Below are 14,869 nucleotides of genomic sequence, written 5' to 3' on the forward strand. Positions count from 1 at the left end.
CACCGTTGCTAGTTTTGTGACACGAACATACAGGTTATTAAGAAGTAATTGTTGCCGTCTTTTGTCTTTAAGAATAAATGTACTCTCCCGTCCGTGCAAACATGTGCTAATCTTTTGAAGTTTTGCGCTGCGAAAACGTCTTCGTCTACGTTGTAATTCAGGTGATAGCGAAGCAAACAGCGCCACCAAAAGCATTGGCATACGAACTGTTTAATTTATAGTAATTTCAAGTGGCTGCGCGTGAGAGAGGATATTTCACGAACGGACTATGTCAGCTGTTAACTTTTATAAACGGTTAAAGAAATACCGTATTTGCCGGTGTATAGTCGACCTTTTTCGATCCAAAATCGACCGAAAAAAATCGACCTCGACTTATACACCGAGTCATGAAATTTAACTTCGTATTCATCGCTTCAAATGTGATGGTAACCAAGGCCGTTTCTCATGCATCTCATTGTGCGTGGGTGTGCGTCCGTCAGGCTCATCAAACAGCGAGAAACTGAATCATTATAAAGCGTTCGTCGCATTAACACGCATCCTCAGCAACAATTTCAAATATTCTCACCTCAATAACGGACATCGAAAGCCAGGAAGCGACGATGACTGCTAGGGGGAAGTACTGGGTATTGAGTGAATGTGCGAGTCATCGCGCGTCAAGCAATGACAATAACTACCGGTACGTAAACATCCAATCGCCATGTCTAAATGAATGTTGTTGGCACTTAGAAAATATTCGCCAAACTTGGCCAGACTTCCAGGGAAAGAGGCCGAATTTTCACTTGTTCTGGCCGACCGGAGGAACCAGCCGAGGCGGACACTTTACGGTGGTTGAGTCGGCACTTAGAAAATATTCGCCAAACTTGGCCGGACTTCCAGGGGAAGAGGCCGAATTTTCACTTGTTCTGGCCGACCGGAGGAACCAGCCAAGGCGGACACTTTACGGTGGTTGAGTCGTTGGCACTTAGAAAATATTCGCCAAACTTGGCCGGACTTCCAGGGGAAGAGGCCGAATTTTCACTTGTGGTGGCCGACACGGGGAACCAGCCGAGGCGGACACTTTACGGCGGTTGAGTCGTTGGCACTTAGAAAATATTCGCCAAACTTGGCCGGACTTCCAGGGGAAGAGGCCGAATTGTCACTTGTGGTGGCCGACACGGGGAACCAGCCGAGGCGGACACTTTACGGCGGTTGAGTCGTTCGCACTTTGAAAATATTTGCCAAACTTGGCCAGACTTCCGGGGGAAGAGACCGAATTTTCACTTGTGGTGGCCGACATGGGGAATCAGCCGAGGCGGACACTTTACGGCGGTTGAGTCGTTGGCACTTAGAAAATATTCGCTAAACGTGGTCAGACTTCCAGGAGAAGAGGCCGAATTTTCACTTGTTCTGGCCGACATGGGGAACCAGCCGAGGCGGACTCTTTATGCCGCAAGAGCTGTTGGCACTTAGAAAATATTCGCCAAACGCTCTCGATGGGACAGAAGACGACCTTATCTGGGAAGAGGAGGAGGAAACTGAGGATAGAGAAGACCAAGAAGATGCCCTTTATGACGACAAACTAAACGAAAACGAATGGAACGAGCTTTTCGGAAATAGCGACGATGAAGACAAATTTTGAACTCTATGTACCGGCAATCACTTTATAATTATAATTTGTTGTTTCTTAACTAAAAATAAACCAGTTTCTAAGAGTGTTCATTGTTGTTAGTCTCTCTCGGTGCGTAATATCACAGAGTCATGAAGTAAATAATATTTAAAATGGCGTATAGATCGCTCGCTACAAACTCGCAAATTTGAACACATTTCGTCAATAAATTTCGCATATTTCTGATTGAATTTTGAAGTTTAATATAATGCAACAATTGAGCTCGACTTATACAAAGGATATATCATAAAATCGTAAATTTCCGTCGAATTTTTGGGGGTCGACTTATACACCGAGTCGACTTATACACCGGCAAATACGGTAATAAATCCTCGCGAGAACGGGGGCTCAATCGCCATACGCCCACCCGCGCGCAGGCTCGCCGTCGTCATACGTGCGCGTGACACACCTCCGGTTAGCCATTAGGCTAACATTAAGCTAAATATCCGGGAGGCGACTAGGCGCGCACCGGTCTGTCTCTTCGGTGTTGTTATGTGGTGAAGCTAACATCCGCCTGTGTCTGTCCTCCTTGGCTGACCACCGGGAGCCGCGCCATGGAGTGCCGCGTCCTGTCCATCCAGAGCCACGTCGTGCGGGGTTATGTGGGCAACAAGAGCGCCTCTTTCCCGCTGCAGGTAGAAACCAAGCGAGTCACAAGCTCCCCTTCGCCTCTTCGCATCCATGATGTGACGAGAGGGGACCTTGACTGACATTTCATGGGTGATGCTCTTTTTTTGTGTGTGTGCGTGTGTGTTGCTTTTATACCTCCCTTTTAAAATGCTACCCTATTCATTGCACGTCATGATGAAAAGAACGAGAATCGAAGTTTATTATGGTTGCCCACAAACGAGTCGTGACGTGCCTGGTCGCGAGGTTTTTCTTTTTTTTCTTTTTTATCAATGTCCGTTTTGAGTTTGTCATCCTGGGAAGCCGCCAAAATGATGTTTTATCTCCCCCCTGGCAATCACTCACGACTCATCATCACCTTTTCTTCATGTTGTCATTGAGGCAAAGACTCTGACATTGAAACTGACATCAGTGTCCTGACTTAACCAGTGTCTTGCAGTCCATCACGAGAAATATCGCACTGCTTCTCTCTCTCTCTCTCTCTCTCTCTCTCTCTCTCTCTCTCTCTCTCTCTCTCTCTCTCTCTCTCTCTCTCTCTCTCTCTTTCTCTCTCTCTCTCTCTCTCTCTCTCTCCACTCGCTCTTAACAGTAGGTGACTTGTGTGTCTTGTTTGTGTTTAAATTGGTCCCATATAGTTAGAAACCTGTTAAGGTCAAACATTCCATTACGGGTCCCATATAGTTAGTGGAACCTGTTAAGGTCAAACAGTCCATTACGGGACACAGTTGATGTACAAACTGCTCAAAGAGTGGGGGATTGAGAACTAATCAAGTGCTGCTTTACGCTAATTTGAAGGCATTTTTGGACTGCAAAAACTATCCCCGAAAAAGGCAAATTTCAAAGCATAGAGCTACTTTGCGCTCACCGTGTACATGTGGGCATTCTCCATGCCAGGTGCTGAATGTGTGTGTTTTTCCCTCCTGAATCGTCGGTGTGCAGTGCCATGCATGCTCGTCATTACATGCCGCAAGTGGCAACGGTGCATGATTGTCACAGTACTCGACGTGAATTTGCAATCTTCCCGCATTCGTCAACGAGTGGTCATCAACCTGCCAGTGCTGCTCAAAGAGGTCACGATGGGCTTTTTCTGAAAACGTTATTGGCACTGATGTAATATTGACTCATTGTGGGCATTTCACCTTCTCCAAATTTGAATATTTATCTTAAAAATTAAAACAAATCCTCTTTGTGTGTGTGTGTGTGTGTGTATGTCCTCGCAGGTTTTGGGCTTTGAGGTGGACTCCATCAACTCTGTGCAGTTCTCCAACCACACCGGTAAGAAGAATGGCGGTTTCAACCTTTTTTGCTGCGTGTGGGGGTCGCCTGCTCGGATAGTTGGCAGAGATTGTAAACATCAGCCGGTGGTTGTTGTTGTTGTTGTTGTTGTTGTTGTTGTTGTTGTTGTTGTTGATGAGCTTTGTTCCCTGTTTGAATGAATGTTGATCTTACTGTCGGCATACAAGGAGACAAAAGGCATTTTCATTCTTTCACACTACTCAACTGCTTGTAAGGGTCAGCGCGTCAGACCCATGGCAATGAAAACACACCGAAGCGGCTCTGTTGGAGAACCCATACTGGCCTGTGAGAGGCAGTACGATGCCACACTACATCCAGACTGCTGAAATGGTCCAGAGGGAATAGTGATTAGTCACAAGAGAAGAAATACAAGAAGCTGGGCACGACCAACTTCAGCAAGCTTCCCCATTGGCTGTCGTGGCGACGTGTTGAGGCCCGATTCGACTGGCTGCCGGAGTCGCCACCGTGAACAGTGAATAGCTTTAACTTTTACAATTGCAAAGGGTAATGGCTCAGGAACGTCTTGAGTGACGTCCGAAAATGAATTTGACAAAAGCGTGCTCTTTTGGGGTGGATAAGTATCCTTCAGCTCATACTTGAGAGGAGGTAAAGAAGCGGGAGGACACGGAGGATGACGTTGTCAACTGACACTGTAGCAAGTGATGATATCATCTCAGACGCACACACCCACGTGCAGACACGGCGTTCCCGCTGCTCACGTCCCTTCTCAGCCCCTCTGGCTTTCTCTTGCCGTGTTGCTTGGCAACCAGAACCCCCCCTTCTCCCCAACACGTGACTCGCTTGTGACTCACCTGGAGCTGCAACACCAGCCTGCAGCAGACACGCGCACACACACACACACACACACACACACAAACTGAACTATTTCAAGTCACACATTTATCTCCTTGTCCGTTTCATTGTCTCCGTGTGTGTGTGTATATGTGTGTGTGCGCCCTCGTGTGTGGTTGTCCCTGTTTGTGTGTCTCTCTGTCTGTCACTGTGTTTCCCTTTGTATGTAGCTTCTTTTGTGTGTGTTTTGCTTCGTGCGTGTCTGTCAATCCGTCCTTGAATGCGTTTGCTCAATCATCTCCGTGTGTGCATACGGGCACGCATTAAATGTGAAAAAAATAAATGGTCCTGTTGCCATCTGCCAGTCAATCAATGAATGTGACTCCAGTGCACTGCGTGCGACTCATGAGCTCCTCCTCCTTGGTCAGGTTACTCGCACTGGAAGGGCCAAGTGCTAACGGCTGACGAGCTGCACGTTCTCTACGAAGGCATCAAGCTCAACAACGTGCACCAGTATGACTATGTTCTGACAGGTGCGGGCGTGCCGAGCGGCCACCGACGAGCATGTTAGGTTGCCGCCTGTACAGATTGTGCGTCTGTGTGTTCAGGCTACACTAGGGACACATCCTTCCTGGAGATGGTGGTGGATATTGTTCAGGAGCTGAAGAGAGCCAATCCAAACTTGGTGTATGGTGAGTAGTCACTTTTGAGATCAGGAACGCTCAAAACTTTGATATCTCAAAACCTTTTTAAAGTTCCAAGCTGAACTGTGCTTAGTAATTCTTGCGCATGGCACTCGAGGGAGCCCACAATTGAGTGATTCAAATTGAGCGCACGTATGTTTGTGGTTGCAGTGTGTGACCCGGTGCTGGGTGACCACGGCTCCATGGTGGGTTGCCGCTGCTGCGTTTGTCTGAGTCTTAGGCTTTTGTCTTCATCTTATGGCTGTCAATGTCTTGACAGTACGTCCCTCAGAATCTCTACCCAGTGTACAAGAACAAGGTGGTTCCTGTTGCGGACATCATCACGCCTAACCAGTTTGAGGCTGAGTAAGTTGCGCCACGTTTCGCTCATTCTTGTAGCCGTCATGATTTTCCGTGATCGCTCCAACAATGTCTGCATTCGTTTTGGAAGAGAGAAAACAACATTCGTCAATGTACAATTTGCATTTGGTTGTCTGCAACGAATGACACTAGTTGTCACCTGCCGCTCCAAAGTGTGCCACCCGACGTTTGAGCTTACAGAAGCCCGTGTGAAACATCAACAGTGAAGTGTTATCTTTAGAAATGTCCCCATATGGTTAAAAAAAAAAAAAAAGATAAATACGGCAGAACAACAGGTTCCATCATACCCTGGCACTAATTTTATTTTTTTCCTCCTAATTTTTAGACTGTTGACAGGGAAGAACATCAGCACGGAGAAAGATGCTGTGGAGGTGAGCGGAAACCTCCATGCATGACAAATGTTCTGTACTTTTGGATAAGACACTTAGGAAGTGTCTGTTTGGTGCGCAGGTGATGGACCTGCTGCACGCTATGGGCCCGGACACGGTGGTCATCACCTCGTCGGATCTACCCGCCAGACTGGGCGATCGCTTCCTGGTGTCGCTGGGCAGCCAGCGTCACGGTAGGTGCCACTTCACCTCCATTGGACGATTGATTGATCGAGGAGACAAACATAAATTCTGGCTCTGCGTTTAGTTCGTCCCGACGGCAGCAGAACCATGCAGAGGGTCAGAATAGAAGTTCCCAAAGTGGACGCCGTCTTTGTCGGCACGGGCGACTTGTTTGCCGCCATGCTGCTGGCGTGGACGCACCACTACCCAAATGACCTCAAGGTACCTACGCCTCCTCTCGTGCGGACCAACTGATTGGGACACGGCTCTTAACCAATGAATTCACCAACCAGTGTTTGGACGAGGTCCCTCAGAGATAGGAGAAGCGGCAGTAGAACAGGCCAAAATCCCGATGAGTTGCGATGAGTAATCGCTGTGGTGTCACCAATTGCAAGTGTGTGGAAAGTCCTCCCAGAAGTTGTGGAACAACTGATGGCTGTCAACTCCACGTTCCTTCATTTCTCACTCTGCCAAGGTCTCACAATACTTTTCTTCTCTGTCCAATCTTTCGACCATCAGACGGCATGTGAGAAAACGTTTTCGGTGATGCATCACGTCATCCAGAGGACCATCTCGTACGCTCACGGTAAGAAAAAAAACTATGCCGGAAGACTGTGTACACTCACGGCTGTTTGTGTTTTTTTAACCAGACAGTCTGTCTGTGAAAATCACTGTATATTTGACGATAATTGTAAAACAACAAAAAGAGTCATAAAAAAATAATAGTTTTGTAACGGTCCCAAAATTGCCGCTATTGAAATCAGTGGGATTCTTTCCTGCTGTAGCTCATCCACCCATTTTTTATGCCGCATGTCCCCACGGGGGTCGTGTGCGTGCTGGAGCCTTTCCCAGCAGTCATCAGGCAGTAGGACACCCTGAGCACTCACAACTAGGGACAATTTGGAGTGCTCAATCGGTCTACCAAGCATGTTTTTGGGATGTGGGAGGAAACCGGAGTGGCTGGAGGAAACCCATGTGGGCACGGGGAGAACATGCAAACTCCACACAGGGAGGGCCGGAGGTGGAATCGAACCTACACCCTCCTAACTGTGAGACGGACGTGCTAACCAGTGCGCCACTATGTTGCTGTTGCTCAGATTCTTATTATTTTTTTATATTTTATTTCTGTATCTTCTTCAAAGTCTTGATTGTCTTCTCCGTCTTTCTCTCCTCAGAACTAGCAGGTCCCGGTCGGAGGCCCAGTCCGCCCCAACTGGAGCTGCGGATGGTCCAGAGCAAGGCCGACATCGAAGACCCCGACATCGTGACGGAGGCCACCGTCATATCGTAACGACCGCCAGCCTCCATAACGCATTTCATAACGCATTGGGCCCTCGGAGCCTTTGCAGTCTTCTCAGCGCTCCCGACAAGCCGTTAGCCTCCGTACAGAGCTGCAGATAGACAGCAAGGGCGGCTCGTCACAAACGGCCCCAACTTGTGTATCTGCGGCTCCACTTCCACGCATCTTTTAGCAGTAACATATTGGTGAGCAACCCCCCAGAAAATACGACCAGAAAAAAACGAAGAAAAAAAAAAACGCACAATGTATATAGTTGATGTCTCGTTGTTGTGCTCAAACTGTATTGGAGCATCTGTGTGACAACGCAACTGTCTGGTTGACCTTGGTGTGCTACTCAACTACACGTCACTCGACTTATCAAATACATTGGCACTTTTACTCTAGGACTTGAATAGTTTAAGTTACTTAGCTCCATTTTAAGGGGTACACATATTGGTTTTTAACATCTGGAGTGATATTTTAGAAAGGGAGGAAGTGTGTCTTCACTTCTCTTATTGCGTGCCGTCCACTAATAGTGAGTCTCCTCCCCTGAAACCAGATGTCTGTGGTAGTAGTGACCAAGACTGACTGGGATGAAGCAACAATCATAAATAGTCAACAAGTTGACCATTGCTCTTTGAGAAAATAACATTTGGAAAAATCTCTCTCCTCACACCATTAGATAATCACCCCAAATTCACTTTCGAAGACATCTGATAATCAGGCCTTAGCTGACTTTGAAAAGCACTGAAATTTGGTCCAATTTTCGGTGCGTACATACCCCAACTAGCCAACATTGACAAAAGCAGAGAACATGGCAGGTCTTATCTTGTTATTTCTAAAATAGTGATGAAAATCAATCATGTCATGAAAATGCTTGTCTTGGTTTGAAAGATCAAATACTTGAGTGTACCCGCCATCATAAAAGGTGACGTGAGGAGGCCTGAAACATTCTGATGCGTCTTTACCAAAATGGACGACGGCTTTTAAAATGACAACGATGCAGTTTTGGTTGTCATCTGCGGTCCTTGATAACTTCAAGTCTCCTCTGGTGTCCTGCCCGTATTTCCTCAAGTGGAGGCTGCGGCTCTCTTCCTCTCACACGCACTTGACAAGCGTTGACTGCTCAGCCCGTTTGAACGTTGTTGCTAACCAAAACAGCAGCAAGGCGCATGCCCCCCCCCACCCCGAAGAAATACCGTATTTGCCGGTGTATTGGTCGACCTTTTTCGATCCAAAATCGACCGAAAAAAATCGACCTCGACTTATACACCGAGTCATAAAATTTAACTTCGTATTCATCGCTTCAAATGTGATGGTAACCAAGGCCGTTTCTCATGCATCTCATTGTGCGTTGCACTTAGAAAATTTGAACCGGGCGGCGTGCGCGAGTGCGCGGCCCGCTGGAAGTCGAATGAGGCGCCGCCACCACCTCCGCGGTGCTTATAAACAGCCGATCCGCTCGGCGGGGGCTATTTTCGGCCACTTGGCTCGTGCGCACGGCCTCCCGGATGTGCCGGGCGGGTGCGCGAGCTCGCCGGCCGCTGGAAGTCGAATGAGACGCCGCGACCACCTCCGCGGTGCTTATAAACAGCCGATCCGCTCGGCGGGGGCTATTTTCGGCCACTTGGCTCGTGCGCACGGCCTCCCGGATGTGCCGGGCGGGCGCGCGAGCTCGCCGGCCACTGGAAGTCGAATGAGGCGCCGCCACCACCTCCGCGGTGCTTATAAACAGCCGATCCGCTCGGCGGGGGCTATTTTCGGCCACTTGGCTCGTGCGCACGGCCTCCCGGATGTGCCGGGCGGGTGCGCGAGCTCGCCGGCCGCTGGAAGTCGAATGAGGCGCCGCCACCACCTCCGCGGTGCTTATAAACAGCCGATCCGCTCGGCGGGGGCTATTTTCGGCCACTTGGCTCGTGCGCACGGCCTCCCGGATGTGCCGGGCGGGTGCGCGAGCTCGCCGGCCGCTGGAAGTCGAATGAGACGCCGCGATCTCCTCCGCGGTGCTTATAAAGTGCCGATCCGCTCGGCTTGGAGCTATTTCCGGCCTCCCGTTGGTGCCGGGTGGCGTGCGCGAGCTCGCCGGCCGCGATCTCCTCCGCGGTGCTTATAAACAGCCGCATGCGCACGGCCTCCCGGAATTTGAACACATTTCGTCAATAAATTCCGCATATTGAATTTTGAAGTTTAATATAATGCAACAATTGAGCTCGACTTATACAAAGGATATATCATAAAATCGTAAATTTCCGTCGAATTTTAGGGGGTCGACTTATACACCGAGTCGACCTGTACACCGGCAAATACGGTAATGCAAATCCAATTACCGTATTTGCCGGTGTATTGGTCGACCTTTTTCGATCCAAAATCGACCGAAAAAAATCGACCTCGACTTATACACCGAGTCATAAAATTTAACTTCGTATTCATCGCTTCAAATGTGATGGTAACCAAGGCCGTTTCTCATGCATCTCATTGTGCGTTGCACTTAGAAAATTTGAACCGGGCGGCGTGCGCGAGTGCGCGGCCCGCTGGAAGTCGAATGAGGCGCCGCGAGCACCTCCGCGGTGCTTATAAACAGCCGATCCGCTCGGCGGGGGCTATTTTCGGCCACTTGGCTCGTGCGCACGGCCTCCCGGATGTGCCGGGCGGGTGCGCGAGCTCGCCGGCCGCTGGAAGTCGAATGAGCCGCCGCGACCACCTCCGCGGTGCTTATAAACAGCCGATCCGCTCGGCGGGGGCTATTTTCGGCCACTTGGCTCGTGCGCACGGCCTCCCGGATGTGCCGGGCGGGTGCGCGAGCTCGCCGGCCGCTGGAAGTCCAATGAGGCGCCGCGATCTCCTCCGCGGTGCTTATAAAGTGCCGATCCGCTCGGCTTGGAGCTATTTCCGGCCTCCCGTTGGTGCCGGGCGGCGTGCGCGAGCTCGCCGGCCGCGATCTCCTCCGCGGTGCTTATAAACAGCCGCATGCGCACGGCCTCCCGGAATTTGAACACATTTCGTCAATAAATTTCGCATATTGAATTTTGAAGTTTAATATAATGCAACAATTGAGCTCGACTTATACAAAGGATATATCATAAAATCGTAAATTTCCGTCGAATTTTAGGGGGTCGACTTATACACCGAGTCGACCTGTACACCGGCAAATACGGTATTCCAGAATCTACAAATGCAAATATTTAACAATCAATACCAGGGCTGTGGACTCGGACTCGGGGACTCGGACTCGGTCATTTTTGCCGGACTCGGACTCGGAGACTCGGACTCGGTCGGACTCGGTCATTTTTGCCGGACTCGGACTCGGTGCTGATTTTGACCGAGTCCACCGAGTCCGACAATAAATAAAAAAATACATTCAATTTTATTTTCATCATGCTGCTTAGAATGCGCGTAGGAATACTGTCCACAGCCCTGCTTACGATCAATGCGGCCACGTTGAGTTGCACTTAGGCTAATGTTTACATTATGTACCAATGTCAAGGATGATTATGTCACCCAGCTTATATCATTATTTTGATTTTGATCGAAATTAGCCTTGAATAAAGACTAAGCAGTCACATGAATTAACAGAAAAAATGGATAGCCGGACTCGGACTCGGACTCGGACTCGGACTCGGACTCGGTGGTCAAGAGGCCGGACTCGGAGCAAAAATCCGACCGAGTCCACAGCCCTGATCAATACTCAGTAACTAGTTTTACAGACAGAAAATTCTTCTAAATAAATATGAATGACTAATGAAGTGATGAAATGAACAAAATACAAGATTTAGACAAGAAAATGTGTCCTAAGCCGCTCTGTGAGTTTTATCCCGTTCATCTTCAAACAGTGTGCTAACTTTGTACTGGTAATTGTGCAGTGAGTTGTTAATCATCACAATCAATCACACAGATCATCATTAAGCTGCTTTGATCTCTGCTCCACGCATATCAACGTGTATTAGCTTCTATGTCAGCTTCATCTGGCTTGTCGCTCTTTTTGACGACAGTGTCTTAGCTTCCTGCTAGCCAAGCGGGCGGCCATGTTGCACGGTCCAAATGTCTACCTGGTGTGTCTTTTCACAAGCTGTGTGCGTGCCTATTTCTATTCATGAATGGTCACAGGGTTTTGTGTGTGCGTGTGTGTGTGTGAGTGAGAGATAAGGTCAACAAAAAGGGAGAAATTACTGTAAATGTGGCCAAATAAGAACAAAGGAGCACTTTAAGGCCCCTTGAAATTCTTGTGAACAGGGAAAAACTTAATTGGATTGGGCAGTTCATCTATTCGTCCGTCCGTCTATCATCAGACAGTAGGCGGGGGGCACCCAGAACCTGTAGCCAGCCAACTGCAGGGCATACACAGACAAACAAGCATTCACGCACATAATCACACCTACGGCAAAGAAAAAGCACTTACTACTTACTTAGCCACCAACTTGAGGTCCTCGAGTTTCCGATACTTGAGTGAAGTGGAAGAAAAGTGGCAAATTTACAGCTAAGTGACTGTAATGCACTGGCGTTTGGGCAAGGAGACCCACAGTCACGTTCAGATGTTTATTGGAGAGGACAAACAGTCAAATGAAAAATGAAAAAAACTGCTGTCAGGCCAGCCCGACCTGATGTCATGCCCCTTAAAGGCACACGTTCAGAAATTAGCCTTAAAAAATGCAGTTGATTTCTTTACATTCTCTTTCATTACTTTTGTTTATATAATATGGCTCTGATTTGATCTTGAAAAGGTAACTGCATGTCATTTGATTTCAATGTGGAAGATTGAGTTGATATCAATTCAAGAGAAAACAAAACAAATGCAAAACCTGTTTTGAGTGTTACTATCATCTGCTTTTCTTTACGTGAAGGGGGGAGAAAACTCTGGAAAAATGTTTTGATGGTCCAGCAGCTGGACTCCAGCCCTATGTTAAGTGCAGCTTTGAAATTCTGAAAGAGTAGAACATTTTATCACTCGCCTAGCAGCATAATTGCAGAAAACTCACTTTTGAGCATTTTCATAAATCAAGACAAAAAGAACAACAAAGATTCCAGTTGTGATTCAAGATTTTGGGATTATAATGGCCTGGATGACTGAGAATCTTTATCAAAATGATTAAAAATATATGTATATATATTCTGGTTGAATAAAAATGACTTATGCAATTATGCTGTCAAGTCAACTTTGAGTGATGTTTATTCAAGAGGACAATCGTGGGATGTGTTGGATGCCTCACATCACCTCTTGCCATCACTTGTACAAACCAAATGTACCCCTGTTCTGCCCCGCTTCCCTTAGATCGTTTTACTAGGCTGGCGATGCACCTGTTTGTGCGTTTACGATCCTCTTCCGACCTCCATTTCATTTGGGCAGTTCCTGCAACCTGCTGACTCAAATGTGATATCTTAATGTTCATATTGCTTTCCTAAAGAAGCACAAATGATTTACGAGATAGATGTTTCTATCAATGTTTGTTGAAGAAGATCAACATACCGCCTCATCTTTAAAATGTGTGGAAAAACATAAATAGTGCTGAATGAAGCACTTCCACTGGTAGATGTAATTTATTTGCGTGTGTGATTGGTGTTGAACTTTTAAAACCAGAAAAATATCAATAAAAAAATACACTATGTGAATCACAGATATTAGTTGTGCAGCGGCAGTAAACCACTGGTCCAAGTGTTCATTTGTCTTCAATTATGTATGATGACGTGTGCCCCCGTTCTGACATGGACAGCCTCATCTCTGTCCAACTTGTTTTGAAGTTCTTGGTGGCCAAAAACAACAACACAAATGTATTAATCATTGTTTGGTATCTGTTTTTAGTGCTATGTTTTTGCAGTATTTTCTAACATGTTACAAGATTGTAGTGTACAAATTCACATTTATAAACTAATATAACTATGTATGTATGTGTGTGTATGTATGTATGTATGTATGTATGTATGTGTGCGTGTATATATATATATATGACAAATGTATGTTCTAATGCAATAAATACAGAACGATGAGTTATTATTTAAAATGCACTTGTGTATTATTTACTCTTTCCTCACCGGCCTCTGTCATCAGCGTTTGTTTTGATGACATTTTTTATCCTCCCTTTTCCATTAGCTGACTTATCCTCAAGTTAGCAACAAAGCTCACATAGAACGACGGAATACCTCCAAAATTCATGTCTATTCTAACATGTTATAAAACAAGATTGCAGTATACAAAAATTTATAAACTTATACATACATACATACTTATACATACTTGCCAGTTGCAAGTTGTTCTTGTCTTTGCAACTTCTCTGAAGAGTGGCAGCATGGGACCCTCAAAACAACTGACAAATGACCTGAAAACAAAGATTGTTCAATGTCATAGTTTAGGGGAAGTGTTGGATTCTGTCCACAATTTAGGGAGCGCGTTATCTGCGCCTCACGGCAAAAGCCTTTGCCAATCACCTGTTATTCAATTTACTCACTGCGTGCTCGTTTGATTTCTTCAGATTTAGGAAAATGCAAAGACACTGAAGCAGAAATTAGACTTAGACAGCTTGGTTGAGTTCAATCACAATTCTTGTTCAAAAAGCTCTGTTTTCAGGAAAGTGCAATACAGCGCTGGGCCCTTCAAGAGCGGAAAGTCTCCATTCAGAAAAGGCAAAGTCCAAGGTTGTTAGATCAGTTTTATATTCAGTAGCACATTGTGGGCTGGGATTGATGGGCGATGAGTCTTCGGGGTGGGGCAAGTTCGAAGGAGAGTCTGCTTCCATGGGAGTGGTGCTGGTTATGGGCGATTCGGTGTGTTGGTGGGGGGCTGTTGGTGTGTGTGTGTGGAGGGGGCTGTTGTCTTCCATCCCGTCTCTCGGCCTTGGCGACCATCTTTGGCCGAGTTCTCGGGTGGCTCCTTCTGGCACCCACTGGTTTTATCTCCACGTGACCTTCCTGTGAACATTCTTCTCCAATCTTGGACATACACTGTCGTACCGCATTCAACCGTATCTTTGCTTTGTTAGGCAAACTATTTCCCTCTGTGCAGAGCGTTCAGTAGTAATCAAAAACTGGCGTCTAGCATTAGTCAAAACATAAGATACAATCAAGTACTGAACGAAAAAACATCAGGCATGCATTCCACAGTTCCTTAAGGGTCATTAAGGTATTTAGGCAATATATAAAAAGTCATTTGTTATTTCAAAGTCCTCAGAAATATATATATCAGATCATAAAGTTATAAAAACCTTTCTCATCACCACTTATCAAAAATGTCTAGTTATGTCTTCTTTATTGATTTGGTGTGTAGGTATAATTATATGCTTCAAATGTTTCTTTTATTTATTTAATATGTGAATATACTTGTCTGCTTATGTACTTTATTCAATGAGGTTTGAGCATATCTGTTTTTGTAGCGAGGCAGGACTTTTTGTATTTCGACCTCATTCCTTCACTCCCTCTGTTGACCTCAGTTTTACTGAGGTCACCAAAATCGTTGATGCCACCAGGGTCCCTCTGTTGGCACACCACGTCCCTCTGTGGAGCCGCTACAAGTCCCTCTGTGGGGCCGCCAATGAGTGAGAAAAATAAATATAGATAAAATTCATACCCAGACATTTGTAAAAGATGGAGAGTGGAAAGGCAATTGGCCTAGACGACATTCCAGTGACAG

At 46.7% G+C, this 14,869-nt stretch overlaps 1 protein-coding gene across 2 annotated transcripts; it reads left to right on the forward strand.

Annotated features, from left to right (window-relative positions):
- Positions 1-1,987: 1,987 nt before the first annotated feature.
- Positions 1,988-13,247, forward strand: LOC148393557 (pyridoxal kinase-like). 2 transcript variants are annotated; one of them, XM_088385269.1, is made up of 11 exons: positions 1,988-2,280; positions 3,493-3,547; positions 4,789-4,893; positions 4,969-5,052; positions 5,215-5,249; positions 5,324-5,409; positions 5,750-5,795; positions 5,875-5,986; positions 6,061-6,197; positions 6,495-6,561; positions 7,151-13,247. In XM_088385269.1, exons 1-11 carry the CDS (start codon positions 2,200-2,202, stop codon positions 7,264-7,266), a joined length of 924 nt encoding a protein of 307 aa, XP_088241395.1. In that variant the 5' UTR covers positions 1,988-2,199; the 3' UTR covers positions 7,267-13,247. The 2 variants fall into 2 exon arrangements, with proteins under 2 accessions (XP_088241395.1, XP_088241394.1); XM_088385268.1 differs by lacking the exon at positions 1,988-2,280 and adding an exon at positions 2,627-3,342.
- The last annotated feature ends 1,622 nt before the right edge of the window (positions 13,248-14,869 follow it).

The sequence above is a fragment of the Syngnathus floridae genome, chromosome 9, assembly GCF_059516105.1.
Source record: "Syngnathus floridae isolate MCC-2025c chromosome 9, RoL_Sflo_1.0, whole genome shotgun sequence".
NCBI lineage: Eukaryota > Metazoa > Chordata > Actinopteri > Syngnathiformes > Syngnathidae > Syngnathus > Syngnathus floridae.